The sequence below is a fragment of the Culex quinquefasciatus genome, chromosome 2 (assembly GCF_015732765.1).
Source record: "Culex quinquefasciatus strain JHB chromosome 2, VPISU_Cqui_1.0_pri_paternal, whole genome shotgun sequence".
NCBI lineage: Eukaryota > Metazoa > Arthropoda > Insecta > Diptera > Culicidae > Culex > Culex quinquefasciatus.
In genome coordinates, this window is record NC_051862.1 from 21,041,344 (window position 1) to 21,061,615 (window position 20,272).

Here is a 20,272-nt window from a genome sequence, read left to right on the forward strand (position 1 = left end):
CACCAAATCGATCAAAAAATTCCTTCAAAAGATACAGATTGTTGAATTTTCGTATATCATTTTTGTATGGACAGCTGTCAAATTTGTATGGAAAAGTATATGTACAAACAAATGATGCAAACTGGCTTCTTTGGGCATACCGAAGGCACCAAGAAAGTTCCAGCCGGATTAAAAAATACAAAAAAAAATCGAATGACCGAAATCTTAGGAAATTGCTCTTTTGACGTTGGGAATGCATAAACAAAGTTTCATCCAAATCAAAAAGTAAAACTTGAAAAATCTCGAAAAAAAATGCGAAATCCTAGAGAAATACTCAAGAATAAAATTCAATTTAAAAAATGTTATCTTTTCCGAATCCTTCAAAAAATCCACCCTCAATAAGTTTGCACAACCTGTCAAAAGATAACAAAATGAAACACTTTTCCCAACTGTACCAAGTGCTGCACCCCATTCACGACGACGCACTCACACGTGCCATTGATTCTACAATTTATTCATGACCGGGCCCAGTGTCTGGTGTCCGGTCTGGTCAGTCCGTCTGGGCCAGCTCAATCGAATGGCCATAAGAAGACGAGACGAGGCTACCGGTTCTAGAACTTCTAGAGTAGTGACGTTCTATGTGTGAATAAGTGATAAGCTTCAAATTTGTCACGTTCGTCACAGAGTGGGACAGTTTGGTGGGACAGACGTGGGACAAAATTTGATAAAATACTTAAATGCTTGAGACCTTCAACTTTGTTGCTTATGACAGAACTTGAGACAAACTTGACCAGTTGGACATTTTGCGTTTGATGAACTTTCAGTAAAGTATGAGACAAAACATGTCACTTTGAGACAACGTTGACCATTTCGTTGACACATGGTTTGTCCCAACCTGTTCTTTTCCAACCTTCCTTCATACTATTCAGAACCAGACCCCTGCAGACTCGCGCACTTTTCGTATGCACAAAGTCTACCTTGTACCAGGCGCGGTGGGACATTGGCGGGCAACCTTGGCACGGCCACATTCTGTTTTTTTCTCTTCCACTGTTTCTTTCTGTGTGCAATTGCACAAATTCAATGTGCAAAACTATGCACTTTTGTGTGCTCTACCACAACCACCACAACCTCGCGCACCGCACACTTTGCTCTGCGAAATAATGGCCATGGCGGCGGGACGACGACGACCAGCGCGGCTAGAACCCATTAGCCGCCGCGCCGTCCCGCCATCAACGGGTGTTTGTGTATGCATAGCTGAATGAATGTGGTCGTCGTCGCGGACTTGTTCGATAGCGGGTTCGAGCGTATGAGTCACGGAGAGTCATTAGCTTGATGTCTTGGCCACTTGCAATGTGCATACATGGGGCCCAGATTCGACGTAACGGTTTTGTCGACAAAGTTCTCGATCGAACGGGGAAGTCCCTGCGTCGAAGGGTTGTGGTTGCAATTACGCAAAGTTATGTCCGATCAGATATTGAGCTGTTTGTGTGGAGAGTAAACAAACTTGAAGTCATATTGTATCAAATTATGGCGAAATGCCCAAGTGGTCTGAGTTGTCTCATTTTCTTAAGCTGAAACATCTTTAGATGTCCAAGTGGCATGTTTTGTCTCATTACAATTCTTTACTTTTCTTGGAAGATTTCTAATAAGTTAAGAATATTTACAAATCAGTTTACAGTAGCTAATCTACTAACTTTATGTGTCGTAGTGCCCAAATGGTATACTTTGTCTCATTGAATCGTTTCGTCCAAATGGTCAATGTTGTCTCAAGTCCACAACTCAAGAATTGTTCTACCAACTCGTCTAGTAATAAATGCTTACAATGTAACAGACCTTCAATAATATGAAGAACACCAAAGACATAAGCCGTCGCAAGGTTTTCAGAGTTGTCCATGTGTCAAATTTGTCTCATGTTTGTTTTTCTTATATTATTCCTCAATTTTAGCAACAGTTCATCAATCTTTTGCAGTGGCAAATTTTACATAACTCGCCCTGTTTCAAAAACACTTTACACTACATAACTTGAAACAGATCACACTAAATCAACTGGTTGATTAATGGTTCCAACTGTGGCCGCCTCTCGAGCGCGAAGAAACGAACCCCTTTGTAGATATTTCCGTTAACAAAGACCAGAGAAAAAAAACATAACAAACATAATCCACTTCACACACTTTCAATCAAGTGACAAAACAAAGCGAAAAACAAATCAAAGCGAATCAAAAGAAGACAAAAACAAAAGATACACCCAAGTTTTCCGTTACATCACCGGTGTCCCACCACGTGGTCTCTCGGAGTCAGTGCAAACAGAGTTTCACACCTTCCAATTTTCCTGAAAAAAAACTTGTCAACTACACTGACTGGGGGACTGGGCTGCCAACTTCAAACAACGATATCGATTTCCGAGAGAGACCCAATAAAAATTCCTTTCTCCTTAGAGTGAACTTTTTTGTTTCTTCTCTTGTGCTGGTTTTTTTTCGAGTTTTGTTTGTTTCTTGGAGATTTTTTTTTACTTTGGTGTCAGGGTTTGGGTTGACGAAGAAATGGCACATGAAAAATTCTTTTATCTTTGTGCAAAATATGCAAATATTTGATGGACTCATTTAAAACAATCGAATTACTCATGGATCGACCATGTAAAATAACACTGCAGTGAAATTACACATGTTGCATCAGCTAAAATTTACATACTTTTATATGTAATTTGGTTTTGCCTATAAATGTAGGTAACACAATATTTAATTACTCACAAACAAAGTTTTTTTTAAGGTTGAGAAATATGTTGATAGAATATTGCATCTTTTTAAAGTAATTTTATTTCAATTTGAGTGAACCTATTAAAATTACACAATAAAATATGCGAACGAAAAATTTTTCAAATAAACTTTTTTTCTGACGACAAATTTGTCACTGCCTTCGATGTTATTTGAGCATGGTTGTATGAACATCTTTTACATTTACTTTTTAGTAAAGTGTGATTTACCTGTTAAAAGATGTAAATTTACAATTTCTGCAATTCAAAAATTGAAGTGATTGTAAATTTACATGTTTTCAAATGTAAATTTAGCTAGTTTTTTTGTGTAGAAAAAAATACTCCCAGGTAAAATAACTCTTTTTTTTAAACTCTGTCTGAATAATTATTGTTTAATTGACATCGTCGAGTTGTTGTATACAAAATATACAATTAAACTTATTTTACACATCAATTCATGAAAAATTGCAAAACAAAAGTTTCTATTACTGTGTACGATTTTAATGATTTTTGCTTAATTTTTTTTTGTCACTCCTGTTAGCAGCGTAAATTCCTACATTTTCGGTTAATCAACGTCATTACCTGGTGCCGGAATCGAGCGCTTGGGTGCGCTTAAATGTCACAACCATAATGGGAAGGCTCTTTTTTTTTTGCTCTCTCTCCTGCTCATAAAAAGAAAAGAAGTGTGAACATAAAATAAGCGACACCATGTTTGGTTGCTGGTTTTGGGGGAGTTTTATTGACTTTTGTATCGTAAACGCTGTTTGAAGACGACGATGATTTATGTTTTTGTTTTGTATTAAAGAAGTTTTAACAGAGTTGATAATTGGGAATGGAGTAAAAATGCCCTGAATATATTTTTTATTATAAAGAAATTCTAAAAAATTGTCAAAATTCCATTTAATCCATTTTATACTAATTAAAAATCAAAGTCAAACGACTAATCAAAATCCTCTTTTTTTTTTGTTCAATTCCAAAATCGTCCTCACCATTTCCCCTGCCAGCTTACGTCGATTATTCTTTCGTCTCGCCGGGAACAAAAAAGTAGGTAACAGGGAAAAATCAAAGTCGTCCCTCAATCCGAAAAGTCCATTAGCCCCCATCAGTCGACCATCGGGGCAAAAGGACAATTTTCCTCCGCTCTTTGCCGCCCCGTCTGGAATGTTCTCCTTCAATCATCTTTTTTCCCCGACGTTGCTTCAGCTGAGAGGGAAATGGCGATCTGCCCGGAAGCTAAAAATCCCATAATTTTATATGACACACTGTCAATCATAATGAAGTTATTGCATGAAGCCGACTTTTGTTGGCGAAAAGGGAGGGAAAGTCGGGCTCGATTTTCGTTAGACAGGGTCTAGAAGTTTGTAATGTTTGAAAAACACATAACATTACAACTTTACAGTTAAAAGTATACAAGCCATAGCTGTAAAATTTGAACATGTAAATTTACATGTAACATTGAAATTACATCAAGCTCATGTATGTAGATTTACAATTAATGTGGTAACATTTTTTGTGAATCAAAAATATTTGGGACGGATGTGAAAACATGTAATTTCACCTCGTAAACAGTGTAAATTCACATGAGATAGAGTTTCAAGCTTTTTTAAGAGTAAAATTACAGGAAATAAGAGGTAACATTTTTGAAACACCCTACCTCCATCCCACAATTCGCAAAGCTTCATCAAACTCTCCCCTGATCCGATAAACCGATGCAGATCGATATTGCTTCTCGCTTCCGCCGGCTGGCTGGCTGAGCTGCTGTGTGAAAAAGTGAAGGACCTCTTCCCGGTCGGCCAAGTCGAGCAATCAATCGATTCTTGCGGTATGGCGGGGTGGCACTCTTCATGCATGCCAAGCCAGCCAGTCAGCCGTTCCAGACTCGGCGCTCTGCCTCTGTCAAGAGTCGAGTACGGTTCACTACTATGACTAAGCTATTCATAGTTGGAGCGAAATCAGCAGAAATTGTTAGTCGCACGGAAAAAAGTGATGACGGATGCCGGACGGAGTGCTCAACTCAACAAGTTGGGGAGTGATAGTGGTGGACACATAGAATTTTTTTAAACACTTTTTGAAATTGAAAATAAATAAAAAGGTTAAGGTTTTAATTTTAAAAAAATAAAAATTAAACATCCCAACACAAAAATCCCCAACAACCATTGGTCATTTGGAGCCTAACATTTCAAAAGGGCACATAACTTTTGTAAACAATTGTGTATCCCTTTCCCTCAAATGACAGTTTACATAAGGTGTGAAAGGGACACACTCTTGTTCACAAAAGTTATGTGCCCTAATGAAATGGCAAGCACGATTTTATTAGCATTTATACTAACGCACACACGAACAATTTAGTACTAGTTTTTGTTTTTATCGCTCATACATACAAATTACCCACTTCAAAGCATGAAAGAGCACCCTTCTGGTGGATCCTGCTGGAAGTGCACAACTCCCAACTTTGCATCCCGAGGGATTGATGGGTCATGAACCGTCAGCATTACCATCATCATCATCTGAAGCAGCAATTCAACAGATGAATAGATGAATGGAATTACAAACAGATAATAAAAGTTGTCGAGCTTTTCTCCTGATTTTATTATTGTTTGTTGAAATCTGTTGAAAATATTAGTTATCACGACGGAAAATCGAAAGATTTTTTTTAGATGTCCTATAAACATATAAAACACAATAGCTTATAAGAACCTTTAAAAAAAAAACTCTGGAAATCAAGTTGAAAATTAACAGTCATTCTAATAATTTTCAAAAAAAAACTCTAGATTTTAATGTAAATTTGATTTTTCTTTTAGCGATGTAAAGAATGGTCGTCCCGGAAGTCATTATCATTAAAATTGGAAGAATCCGTTCTTGAAAAGTTTTTCAATTTCACCTATGGAGACGTCATATCAGGACAGTGTTGCCAGATCTTACAATTTTATAACTCACCAAAAGATTCTTGATTCTTGATAACCATTTCAAAAAGTTTCCGAAGTTATTTTAGGATACATATGAACTTTGGAAAATGTCTATAAATTTCTCGAGAGTAATTATAATCATTAACCGTGTTGCCAAATGTATAATATTTGCTCCTTATTACGCATGACATATGTCATTAGGGTGTAATATCAAAATCGATTTTCCAGCACAGCACTTTTTCAGTTCCTTTTGGGGTCCTAAACAACTCCCCAAAGTTTGGGACCGATTGGTTTAGTCCTCACTTTGCGCAAAGCGATTCAATTTTCCATATAAATTTGTATGGGGAAAACCATTTTTTTGGATTTTTATCAGAGGCGACTCGTGCCCGAATGTAGTACCTGTTCAATGTTATTTTTTTAAATTCTTTATTATAGAGTTTTTCAGCCGGAGGCTGGTTCAACTCTTTTGGATGATTTGACTTCGTGCTTGAAGTCGACCCGGTTACAATGTTGTTTTAATAAATATTGATTATAATAATAGATCGTAGTAAATTTTTGAATCTCAATGTTAAAAAATGTTTTTGAAGCTTTTTTCTTTCCAATGGCTTCTATTTTTATGTTTTATTATTTTTATGCTATTATAATTTTCTGTTTATGCAAATAATTAATAACACTTATGATTAAGACTTTTTTATCTCGTTAAAATGTATTTTTAAGACTCAATCATTAGCGTGGCGAATGTGGAAAAATAGAGCAATCGCTCTGCCATCCTTATCGAAATTCAAGGAAAGTTATTGAACATTGTACTAAAATTCAAAACTCTTCATCAGGATGTTCAGAAAAAAATACCACATCCTTCACAAAGGAAAACTGTTTGTTGGGCTTTTTAAGGCCCAACTAATATTGAGCTAACTTGGTTACTATTTAAAAATTCAATTGACATTTTACTTTATACTTTTTAGAACCAGGTCGTATCGCTTTTGATCCTTTGTCAAATTTTTAGAGAATTGAATTTACTCACTGTTATGTCCTCATGGTTTTGGAATTTAATTTCTGAATAAAAAGAAGAGCTTCTTCTGATGTTAAGAACAAAACTATATTGACATGAATCCGAAATAATGAAAATATTTGTTTTTAGCATCAGTGAAAAAAAAGTTTTCAGAACAAATTCATGCTACAATATATGATAATAATATATTCAACTAGAGTGAACCGGACCAACAGTCTGAATAAACACAGTCGTTTTTGGAGCATTTAATGGCATCAAATCTTGCACTTTTTAGGACTGCATCCGCTTTAAATACAATTATCCTGAAAATAAAATAACGATCATGGTTGAATCTACGATCATAATTCTTCTCATGTGTCCCGAGTCTGGAAAAAACACAGTACTTTTTTGTTTCAATTGTTTCAATTCAATCTATCAATCACACTATCTAAACTTAACATTGCATCACTTTCCAGTAGAGCAAGAATCCACTAGTTACCAAGAAGATCGAAGAGGTTCAACGCGCGCAGTTGAACATTCCAGTTTTAAAACAAGCCATCACTAGTCTGCGCAAAACAGCCTGATGCCTAAAAGTGCGCCAAATATAGAGAAATATCTGTGGTGCTCTCGTGCTCTCTCATTTATTCATGCTCTCAACGTGCTGTCAACGCGCTGGCTTGTTTACCTTTTGCAAGCAGCTCCCTGCAGAGCTGAGCGAGCTAAGTCAGCTGGGGCCTGGGGGTGGCATTTCGCTCTCTCCCAAAAATGCTGTCAGTTCACGCTCTCAGATTGAACCAGATTTACCAACACATTGATAATGCCGCTGCGTATGAATAGGATGCTCTTTACATGTGTTGAATTTTTTCCGTATGGAGATTTTTTTCCCCGACGTTCAGAGGGTCGGTTTGAACGCGACGAGCATTTGCGCGTGGCCCGTCAGGCTGGCTCGCTTTAGTATTGGTGGGTTGTAAAGAGAGGTAAAGAGTAAAGGGTGGCGGACCAATGCTTTTTTGGTGCATGCAGCGCTGCTGAACATAGGACGTCGATTTTGTTAACGTATATTCAAACAAAAATTGTAATTGTATGTTGCTGGTTGAAAAAGCACCGCGGTACTTAAATAAAAAAATATCCGCATGAAATCGGCTACCTGTTCAATGAACAGGTTGAACAGGTGGACGAGTCGCCTCTGATTTTTATATTTAACAATTCGACGTTTCATGCCATATCAAAATCGGACTCATATTTGGATGCTCTGGAAGGTGCTCTACAACTTTGCCGAAGAGAGTATGGTGCTAACTTGCTCCTGAAAGAAGATATAGCGCCCTCAAAACTCGTCTAAAACGTGATTTTCGAGCAAAAAACACGTTTTAGACGAGTTTTGAACACGCTGTATCTTTTTTAAGGGACAAGCTAGCACCATACTCTCTTCTGGAAAGTTGTAGAGCAGATTCCAGAGCATTCGAATATGAGTCCGGTTTTGATATAGCATGAAACGTGGATTTAATAAATATCAAAATCCAAAAAAATGGTTTTCCCCATACAAATTTATATAGAAAATTGAATCGCTTTGCGCAAAGTGAGGACTAAACCAATCGGTCCCAAACTTTGGAGAGTTGTTGAGGAACCCAATAGGAACTGAAAAAGTGCTGTGCTCACCAAATTTGGACAACTTTATTTTTTTCCATACAACCATATTACACCCTAATATGTCATACGTCGGTTTTTGACGTTCCGTGGAAAACGCGTTTCAATGTTTGACCTTGAATAAACAGATTTCTTTGGATTTAATCCATGCCGAAAACTTTTGTGGAGTTCTAGGAGGATCAAAAAAAAAATCTGAAAGTGATTTTGTTTCCCTCATGCAACTAACTGTTTGAATTATTTGAAAAGAAAGATGTTTTTGAATTTTATTCGATTATTTTTATAACAGGCAAAAAGGGACAAAGAATAACACTGAATTTAGAGTAAATTGATAAATCTTTCAAAATTTATTTAATTCAACGCATTTTAAATTGATTACAGCTGATTGAACTCTAGTTTCCATTCAAATTATGAATTATTGTCAAAAACTATGAGTTTTTCAAATAAAAAAAAAACATAAAATTCTCTTAATTTGCAATATGGGTATCAAATTACGCATGATTTTGCATAGATTTTCACTACATTAAAGATTTTGAGTGTAGCATTTTTTAGAGTTCTTTTTTTTTTTTTGAATAGGTCCTATAAACATTTAAAACACAACCTTTTCAAAAAAACTCTACATTTTAATTTTTTTAGTGCACAATTTGTTTTATTTGCTTTAAAGATTTCAAAGAACGCAACATTTGGTATAGATATTCACTACGTGAATTAATTTATGATTTTCTGAAAAAAAAAAAAACACTTTATTTCATGAAAATACACAAATTTTAGAATTTAATAGATTCTGACTAGAATTTTCAATGTTTATTAGTAAAACCCTGCTTGATTTTTTTTTAGTTTGTTCAATTGGTATCAAACGACACAAAATTTTGTATAGATTGAAACTACGTCCAAGTTTTCAATAAAATTGCTTTCTTTTTTTTTTTAAATACAGTTTATTTGTTAATACTAAATTTTTCGCAAATTGCAATATAGGTATCAAACGATGCAATATTTTGAATAGATTTTCACTACATTAGAGTTTTTAGTATAAAATACAAAAACCAATCATAAAGTATTGTAATTTTGAAATACTAAAATTTTTACTCGTTTAACATGGGTGTTTATCTAATCAAGTGAAAATTTACACAAAATAAAACAGTGTTTGTTGCCCATCTAGTGATTTTTTTTTTTAATTTAAGTATTTAAGAACATATTTTTTTTATTTTTTGAGAAAATTGGAGTGTTTATATTCAAAAGTCTAATAAAAACGTTGTTTGTGTTTTTTAAATACGACATTTTGTGAAAAAAAAAGTTTTGGGTAAAAACTTCAATCTAGTGAATTTTTTTTCATGATTTGCTGTCGTTTGATAGTCTTGTTTTAAATAAATAAAAAATGTATTTCCGAAAAAAATATCAAAATGTTTGTGTTTTATATTGAAAACATCTTGGTATAGTCCACTTATAACTAAGCCAGATTTGTACAGATTATTTGCAATATTCATTTATGTTGTTCCCCACACCAAAATGTGCAAGCATAGAAAATTAATTTAAAATTTGTACACAGCTAAAAAAGTAGTAATCCAGCTGCAATGAAAGGCCGGTTCTTAAATAAAATTAACATTAAAAATTTCACTACTCATAATTCGTAAAATTGGGGTTTTTTTTTGTCTTTTTTGTTCAAACGTATCTTGGTGGAGGGTAATTTATAAACCACGTGGACAATTTTTTTAAATTCGACTTTTCACAAAAAAAAGATAAGTGCGCAAATAACCATTTCTGAAAAATCTCATTTTTTATGTGTTTAGATGACCGATATGGCCATATTTTGAATATGACATAAGTTGGTCAAAATTCATTTGGCAGTGTTGACAATCATCAAAAAAAATTTCTAAGAGCCTGGAAAAATATATAAATATTTTGCGTTTATTTGTAAATGTCACATCAAATTTGCAATCAAAAAGTGTGTTACATAAAAATTGATATTGGACTGCTTCGAATTATATCCACTAAAAACACATATTTTGTTGATAATGTAACACTACCTGTTAAAGGCATGACCGAGATTGAACATCTTTGAAAATATTGTTTAGAATAATTAAAAAAAAAACATATAAAATCGCATTAGGAAAACGAGGTTTTCTCTATATCATAATACTACTTGGAATTTGTAAGTCTTGGTCTCTTGGTCTTATTTTTATTTTCAAATGAACCCAACATTTGAAAAAGCCCAAAAACATTTATTCTCGACTTTTGATTTTTTTCATGTTATTTAAAAAAATGACTAGTTTAAAAAAATGGCAACACTGCAAAATTAATTATGACCACCTTGTGCCATGGCTTAAAATATGGCCTTTATTAGGATCCAAAACAAATCCAATAATAAGATTTTTTTAAATGGAACTTCGAGTAAACCATTTTTTGTTTGAAAATCGAATTAAAAAAACTTTTTTTTTATGACCCGAGCAGATGGAAATAACTTGAGAATAACATATTTTAATATTTGAAAATACTAGGGCATTTTATGTTATTTACAACAAGATTTGTGATTCGACGTTATGATTTTTTTGTTATTGGATTGTTATTGTAATAACAGACTATAACATTTTCAGTTAGTCTTCGAACAAAACTTTGTTATTATTTTTTGTTATTTTAACAACTAATCCGATCATCCCAATAACAGTTTCAGGTATTCTTCCATAACAAAAAATGTTATTCCAAAGTTGTTTTGGCTTACAACCAATATCAGGCCAATAGCTAATTTTGTTATGATAACATAAACTGTTTTTAAACCCTTATGCAAAAATGGATTTTTCAAGAAGATTCCATAACACTTTCTGTTATTTTAACCATATTTGTTATTGAAATGGCATGAATTTTGTTATTACCGTCTGCCCGGGGAGTGCATTTTTTATCTCAGAAATCCTAAATGTATGGCAAAGTTTACAGTCCTGATAGTTTTTTTATGCATTGCAAATTTAAAGGTTGTCTTCTTTTCTATTCAATCGTTTTGCTACCCTTCACAGTCAATTAATCACGCTTTCGACATCAGCTGACTTCCGAACACCATTTCGTTCAATTTGTCGTCCAACACCCCTAAAAACCAACTCCCCTCTCCCCAATACCCGCCTTCCTCACAAGCTCACGTTTTCGCGTGTCCACCGCCAATAACCATTCGACAACTTCTGTAAACAACCAACTCTACTTGTGCCTCACCTCAATCTCCTTCCGGTAGAAATCCTCGATCGTGGGGTCGTACTTTTCGATGAAGCAACCGGACACGAACTGCACGGTGAGGGCCGACTTGCCCACCCCGCCGGAGCCCAGTACAACGACCTTGAATTCGCGCATTGTTGCTGCTGCTCGACGACTCGACTGCTCGACTGCCGAGATGATCTGCTTGAGTGGCTGCTCCTCAGCTGAGCGCTGACGGTTGTGGGCGGTGCACCAAAACACAGAAAAAACTTGGTGAAATTTTCACGCTTTTGCGATTTTTTGAAGACACTAACACACACGGACTTTTGATACCACTTTGGGACACCAATACACAATAGACGCCTCTTCGGGTCGATCTTCTTGGACACGATCGCTCGACCACTTCACTTCTTCGTGATTCACCGTGTTATCTTCGCGTTACGTGCTTCTTCTCGGGGTAGACTCCGTCGTTTTCTTGGAATCTCACGATTACTAATCTACGGCTGTTGTTGTTGCTGAACACTGGAGTAGCGCTACTTCGGCTATAGACACCAATACGAAGGACCTGTAGACACTAAGATCTGCGCTGATCAACGCCGACTTACACTGATAAAAATACACACACGTGATATTTACGATTGGAAACCACACACGAACACACTCTAAGCTGAAACAATGATCACTACAACAACCAACACAGACAATCGAGTCGGGTTTATCGCCGAGGGGGTCGTCGAGATAACGCGACCCGTACCACACCACACAACACTATAACGGGGCCAGCGCACTTGCTGGTAGTGGTTGCGACTAATTACTGCGCTAAGCTTGTGATGTTGTTGTTTTATTGCAGCAACCCGGAACCGTCCGGAAGACAACAACGACAGTCATTGGACGCGGGACCAGCTCCTCATCGTGGTCGTCGATCGGCGAAGGTCGACCTGCGAAAAGAAGAGATAAAGATGGAGCGTTAGTTTGCAAACTGTCAAAACAGTGGCGCCGCCAAGCGGCGCAATTTGGAACTACGAAGTCGTCAACAATGGCGGTCCTGTTATCAAAGTCTTGAACGTCGAACAATGCAGTGCAGTTATCGCTCGAGCTTCAACTGTTTCCCTTGTATTTGTGTAAATTTGTTAGTGTGATGCAATTCTTGTAGGTATAGCTGCTACGACTATCAGAATCGAACGATTTCAGTGCGATGCGGTTCAATTGATGGCCTGGATGTGGCAATGCAATCGAGAGAGAAAAAACGGAACAAGTGCACACAATGCGATGGAGAGTTTGAACATTTTCGGTTGAAATTCAATTGAATCATTTGAAGTGGAACTGGCTTTTTTTGCCAGTACTTCTTCAGCGTTGCAGCGCGGTTTGAAAGGTTTATCTTGGCCACAGGAAGTACGGTGAGCTTGATTTGATAAGGCAGGAATTATTGATGAATGGTAATTGAGTTACTTTGTTCAATTTTAGCTTGATCGAATTGATGTTTGAGTTTGATTTTGGATCTTATTTTATAAACAAAACTTCAATTGGGTCCTAAAATGAAGCTTAAATTTGTGATATTATTGTTCTCAACGATAAAGCTTATTTTTCTTAGTACAACGAACCTTTGAACGACCGCAAAGGATTTAAAATGGATTTTTAATTCAATTTTGAAAAAATTACTTCTCGGCCCTTTTTGCCAGAAAAGGTCCCACTTGACAGCTCGTTCCAAGGGGTCCATAGTTGATCCATCGAAAAAATGTTGTCTCAGCAATATTTTTTGTTGCATTAACGTGGAGACTTCCATCATTGTCATGATTTTTCGTTCAAAGATATAAATTTTGCGTCGCTTTCAATATTTTGACAAAATACCTTCAACAAGTTGTTTAGAATAGTGTCCTACACATGCTGATTCCTTTTGGTAACGATTATCCCATTCCTTGAAAAGTTATGGAAATCGTCATTAATCAATGATTGCCAACTAGGGCGTCAATGACTGTACCACAAAATTATAAAAATTTGAAGCACAATTGATTAAGATTAAAAATTCCTTCAGTGGCTTCAAGAAGGCAACAACCGGCACATGCTGATTCCTTTTGGTGCTGAAATTCGTTAAATTGAATTTAATACAGAATATTTTATAGTGATGATCAATTTTCTTCGAAAATGATCAACGGTTTCACCTTAAAATGAAAAAAATGATCAGAAATGGTTTTTAATCGTGTTGTTTACCGTTGTACACAAAAATTTTACCTGAATTCAATAGCAAGACAATTCGACATAATTCCTACGGCATATTTGAAAAACGCATCAAAATTATGTAAAACATTTTGTTTGAAGGTTTGATCTAAATTATATTTTAGAGTCAAATCTAACACATAGTTTCTGATCATTCAGATTAATGAGAATTTTACAAGAGATTTATGTCTGTTTTTCTGTGGTCAAAGATGCCATTCACATCTTTCTCCTTTTACTGAGCAATATGCTCCTTAAGCTCTAGGTATTTTTTTTATGAAAAACGGTAAAAAAAACACAATTAAAAATCATTTCTGACCATTTTTTTTTCATTTTCATGCAAAATATTACAAGACAACATTTTTTCGATGGATCGACTACGGTCCTTGGAACGAGCTGTCAAGTAGAACCTTTTCTGTCATTTTTAATTCTTTGCGGTCGTACTTAAAAAGGTCTATCGTTGTAAGCAATAATATCACAAATTTATTTTTAATTTTAGCACCCAGTTCTTTAACTTTTTACAATTTTTCTCGTTTTTACTTTTGTTCAAACTTTTTCCAACAAGTTTATATGTTCAAATAAGCCATCTGTCATCAGTGGATTCTTCATACAAACTTCGGGGCTGTCCATACAAAAGTGTTATGAAAACTTTCGAACTTTATCTTGAGAAGGGATTCTCTGATTGATTTGTTATCTTCGGCAAAGTTGTAGTTTATGATTAGGACATTTCAGAAAAAAAACTTATTTTTAACCCTCAATTGTCCAAAATTATTTTTTTCGTGTTCTTGAGGCCATTTTGAGCAACTTTTGTTCTACGAAAATCTTCTTTTTGTTTAATTTTTAGTATTTATATTTGCATTTATCTTGTTTACATTATGTTTCACTATCATGTGGCTGTTACTACCACCTCCTATCACAATCTTTTGTTGTTCAGTTTTTTCATGTTTTTACAGCCTCTTTTTATTTTTTTGCATGTTTTTCATGTTTTCACTCTAGAATGAAACTATGATCATTTAAATTGTTTAAAAATGCGTAGAGGCATAGTGGGACAATACAAACATTACTGCATACTTATTTTTATATAAAATAAAGAAAGTATTTGCGAAAAATGCAGCCAAAGTTGACCCCAGAAAAAAATACATTTTTTAAATATTGGCAAAGTCACATAAAACAAGTCACATTTCCAACCCTAAAATTTTCAAAAATTTTATGAGTTGCTTTTTTATGCTTTAAAAAAAATAGTTGAAAAATTGATTTTAGCGTTTTTTTTTTAAATTAATAAAAAAATTGTTCATTGTCATTTATCTCAGAATAAATATTTTAAAATAGCTGAGAAAATTTTCCATCGAAAAAAAAGGGAAAAAAATATATTTCTATTTAAGTATCTAAATATCAGCTCTCAGCAACTACAATTATCCCGCCTGAATATTCATGCCTCAAATACAACTGCTGTTCTCTCCGTATTGAAACTCTCAGCGCCGAACATAGCCGAACACGTTTTCTTGTTTACACACTCGCGATTGACACTTTCCTTTTCTCTCTCAATCCCGCTTCCACGATCATCCTACCGCAACAGCGTTTAACCACAAAAGCCGCCACAAAACCAATTTCGCAAACGCAGTTTAACGGGACGTCATGCGTGGTCGGCTCCTAATCGCCGTCCCGCGCGCTTTCATTGCAGTTTTCGGAGGGATTGAGAGACTCAGCGGTGAGAGCGCAGAGTCGAGGAAAAGGGGAGGACTGATGGAGAGAGAGAATGCCATCGCTGGGAATTGCGAAACACAAGAAGAGATCTCACAAGCTATAGTGACGGCCGCTATTCTCTCGGATGTTTTTGGTGCAGAGATTATCAATTGATAGCTTTTTCGCATTCAAAAAGATTACAACAATAAAACTGTGATAAATCAAACAAAGTTTCTCCACAGAATTTTTCAATTGCAAATTAAACTTTAAATCCAGAAATGACTTTTGAAAAAAAAATTCTAGTGTTTTTCAAAAATAAAACTAAGAAATGTGTTGTTATCTTTGGTCAGGTTTGTACATGAATTGACAAATAACTGAAAACAGATTTCCCAAAATTACGTGTCCATTTATCAACCGGGAACTATAAGGTTTTGAATAATTTTTTTGACTTCATGAAATTCTCAAATATTTTATGTTAAAACTTCAAAATCGGTCAAGATTTTGAAGTAATTTTCGACAAAAATGGCCAATCCAATCCAAACTTTTTAATTGTTCCAATAACAAACTTTTTTAATTCAATATAAAGTGCTTTATCTGAAATTGATGAATTTTAAATTATTTCTTGCTCTCTTGTACTAAGCTTGCTGGGGTTCCTGCCCAGTTAGCATAAGAGAGCAGAAAGGCACCGAAATGCTTAAAACATGTTAGACTCGAAAACAGACCATCCTCTACGGGAATTCGGAATAGCTGTTTAAGCTATGTTTTTGCACAGTATTTTAAAAACGTAAAAAATATGCCAAAAATTACAAAAGCTTTAATAAAAGTTTATAATTAACAAAATTCTTTCAATTAATTAACCTTCAAATTCAAACGCTGTTTGATAAAATTTTATGGGAAAAATGCCTAATTTTTTTTTAAATTATCAAATTAGGCCAAACATAAAGTTTAATTTTTTTTTGTAATGGTTATCATGTTTAATTTAAATGAGTCGAACTGAAAACCACTGGCTCCAACAATAAACCAACTAGAAAATTTTAACTCCAAATAGACCTTTTCAATCACTGCCACGCATGAAACTGATACTGTCCATATCAATGACAAAACGCAGAGGTGACAATGGGTTTAAAATTTATTAATAATCGTCAACCCACTCCCACAGAGATGGCCGTTGCTATTTACCCACGGATCTCCCCCACCTTCATTACTGCCCACTCATGCCCACCATTCTTCAGAAAAAAAACGCAATCCGTGGGCAAGCAAATATTGACCCTTGTTATCAGGTTTCCTTGGGAATTGAACGCGGCGGCGACTTCCCGCTTTCCTATACAGTCGACAATAGCGCTCGGTGAGCTGTGATGAAAAACACCTTATAAATCAATTGCTGACTTGAGTTTGAGTAGAGGTTGGGAGTTGTTTTTTTTTTAAACCTTTTTCAAATGGGTCATAGACTTATCAGACGAGTCTATAAAATGCTGTGATTTGTTGAATAAACATAAATTTACAGTGCTGCCAGTTTTTCAAAACAAAATCTCAAAAATGTTTTGCAACAAAATGCCCAATGTTTGCGAAGTTTTCAAAAGAAAAAGTTTTGCCCAGTAACGAACGAAGGAAGAAGCGTTCAGCCAGATATGATAAGACGAGCAACTTTCGGTCGATTCCAGTCGGTCCAAAACGCAAAAGTGCTGATAACAGCTGAATTTGTAACACGGCGGCGCCGTCATCTTTGCCACCCCCCGAAGAATCAGCTCGAAAATTGATGGCGAAAAGAAGAAAAATCTGTCGACACCACCCCATTCGAATTAGATTTAATTGAGTTTTATTGATTTATTGCACTGTAATACCCGCCACCGCGCATTTAAATTGATAACACCAATCACGGAAAAGTGGCATTATTTGGGTACGCAAAACGACCACCTGCGGCGCTGTCGCGCCGAGCTGTCACGACCGCGCTTGACAGCTGTTCACGAAACCCAATTTGAAAAATGAAAAAAAGAAAAACTTATCTTTCCGTCCGATGGCATTCATTTGAAGTTCAGTGGACCATCATCATCATCGTTCGATGTGGTTGGCTGTTTGAAGAGAGCGGTGAAGAGGCTTCGTCGGGCAGAAACAAAAGTAAAAACATCTCATTTATTCCATTTCACCGCGTGCTGTTTCACTTCTCCGTGCACGGTACAAAATTCCACCCCAAAAGTCCCTGTCAAGTCGAGCAGAGATGGAATGAGCTGTACTGTGGAGTACCCAGTACAGCTGTCACTTTGACAAAACAAAAGCACAGACATACAGGCGTAAATCTCTTTAAAATTCCATCGCAAATAGAGCGGCAGAACAGAACTTGGGGAGCGTTCTTTTATTACGTAACGCGAAAAATCGGACTTTTAGACCCCCTCCCTCCCCCCTCGTAACAAAATTTCCATACAAATTTTAAAAATTTTGTATGGAGCGTAACACGGCCTCCGACCCCCCCTCCCCCCCTACTGCGTTACGTAATAAAAGAACGCTCCCTTGGAAATAGCGATCTGGCGCAAAATTCTGCGCCGCTGATGTGTAAAACTCTTCAGAGTGTATTGATGTAAAGCAAGCAAAACATAGTAATAGAGTTATCTACGTGCGCATGTATTGCGTGTACGTACACGAAAAAAAGCGAGGTTAAATTTTGTACCAGCCAGCAAAACAAATGGTGTGCTAGTGTGTGTGAGATCGGGCTTAGATAGCTCTATAGGGCCAAATCCGAAGTGTAAACAAAGAGTCTAGACTCTTCACGTCAGATTAGAGCGTCCAATTTCCCAGGGTTACAAATTTCCCGGGAAACGGGAAATTTTAAATTTATTGAAAATTGTTCCGATCTTGATTCTGATTAATATTTTGCAGGAAAATTGTATAGGACAGCGACTTTAATCGTTAAAAAATGTATGAAGATCAATTAACAGCCTGGCTGCATGTAAAAAATCATACACTTCAAGAAAATGTTTTTTTTTTATAATTTTAAAGACTCAATCGTAATAACAATAAATTAAAAAATATATCTGAGGTATTTTTTGACGAGTAGTATTTATTTTATCAAAGTGTTTGAACAGTGAGTAAAATGAATCTAAACTCCACAATCATAAAATTTCTTTTAAACTGGCCTCTGTGACCAGTTTGAGAGAGTGTCACATAAAGTTGAAATGATAAAAGAAGAAAAAACTTGTAAAAAATATATTTTTCATGACAAATTACTTTTCTTAAAGAAATCGTACTGGATTTTTCCATAAAAACCTTTTTTTTATAAATATTTGAAGCATAAAATTGCATTTTGTACATCTCAATACAAAGTAGTTTTTCAATTATTTTTTTATGGTTATATTATGCCACAGATTTTCAGGTAAGTAATTAGCTTCGGTTAAAGGATTTTTCATAGCACAAATACATGATTTTTAAGTTTAAGTGATTCTTCTTGCACAAACCTATTTGAAATATTTAACGCTACCAATTCGATTTTCATCCCATTTGATCATCGTAGTTAAAAACGGTAAAAAATACAATTTTACTTTGGTGGTAAGGAATTTAAACATTTTTAAAATGAAATAACGCCAATTATAATGTAATAAGGCTTTCTCGTCAAAAATTTACAAATTTACGTTGTTGTTTGCATCAGATTTGTTATCTCTTAGCAATATATTTTGTCATGCGTTTTCTAGCTAGTTTTTTTATTGACCATCCTATATTTCAGTCAACATATTTCGCGGGACTGAACAACTCGAGCTCAATCATTTTTTGCATCAGGACACTGCGACGAGGAGTACGTCATTTTTGGATTAAATTATATGGTTTCTCACTGGGCCTAGAAAGCCTTATATCTTATTTTGAGCAAGATCTATTTCCATTTGCTTTAGAAAACAATATTTTCGGAAATTAATCTTGATAACAAAATTTCTGACTTATTGTAAATGAACTAAACATTTAATTTAACTGAACAAAATCATTTTGAGTTTCATTCATTATTATTTTCAGACCATTTAAAAAAAAATGCTTCCAAAAAGTTAACAAAGTTAAGAAAAATGTCTTTCGCTCAAATTTCTGGAATTCCCGGGAAATTTAAAAAAATTACCGGGAAACGGGATTTTTTTTTTCGGAAATCCCGGGAAATCCCGGCCCTATTACAATGAAATAGAGATTTTTGCCCAAGCTGTCACTTTCCAAAAGCTCCCAGTAATATTGATAAGTAATGTAAGATTTTTTGACGTTTTGAGACCAAACAAACGAATCGTTGATTTCTGGGGTTTTTTAAAAGGCCCAATAAACCAAATTTTCAGTTTTTGCTTTTTGGGTGTTTTTTAATACCCCTGACTAAAGGCGGTTTCAAAAACACCCAAAAAGCAAAAACTGGAAATTTGGTTTATTGGACCTTTTCAAAAAAAAAAAAACTCCAGATTTTATCTTTGAAACGAGAAAAAGACACGCTAATCGATGCCTGTGTGCTCTCTTATGCTAACTAGATAGGAAACCCAGCAAGCTTAGTACAAGAGAGCACAGAGACATCATAATTTCGAAATGTAAACAAAGAGTCTATCCTGCTCTTGTCAGTTGATGTTTAAACGAATCGAGCTGTCAAATCTGCAACATGGAGTTAAACTATCTGTAAAGTTTTCCATGGCACTTCGACAAGTTTTACTCCATGTTGCACGCACACACTCTCGCTTCATGGTGTCGATCCAAATCCCAAAATAAAATTCCCTGACTTTTCCCTGACCTCTCCAGACCACCAATTTTTCTTTTATTTTCTATTTTTTACTAACATATTGTTTGGAGCGTTTTTATGGTTTCATGCATTTTTCTTTTTGAATATTGGAAATTCATGATTCAGAGCGAGTTGAGCCACGGGCGAGAGAAGACGTCTTTACAGAATCGGTCTCGGGGCTGCGTGTTTTTTTTTAAATGTTTTTTTCGGGTTTCGACTTT

The 20,272-nt window shown here is 35.4% G+C and overlaps 1 protein-coding gene across 4 annotated transcripts in view; it reads right to left on the reverse strand.

Annotated features, from left to right (window-relative positions):
* Window positions 1-20,272, reverse strand: part of LOC6047652 (ras-related protein Rap-2a) — a 273,455-nt gene that overhangs the window by 245,190 nt on the left and 7,993 nt on the right. For 2 of the 4 annotated variants that reach the window (XM_038250211.1, XM_038250212.1), the window contains exon 2: window positions 11,459-12,375. In XM_038250211.1, the coding sequence (XP_038106139.1) occupies window positions 11,459-11,593 (135 nt within the window). In that variant the 5' untranslated portion in view covers window positions 11,594-12,375. The remainder of the gene's footprint in view (window positions 1-11,458; window positions 12,376-20,272) is intronic. The other 2 variants (XM_038250214.1, XM_038250213.1) reach the window with 2 other exon arrangements.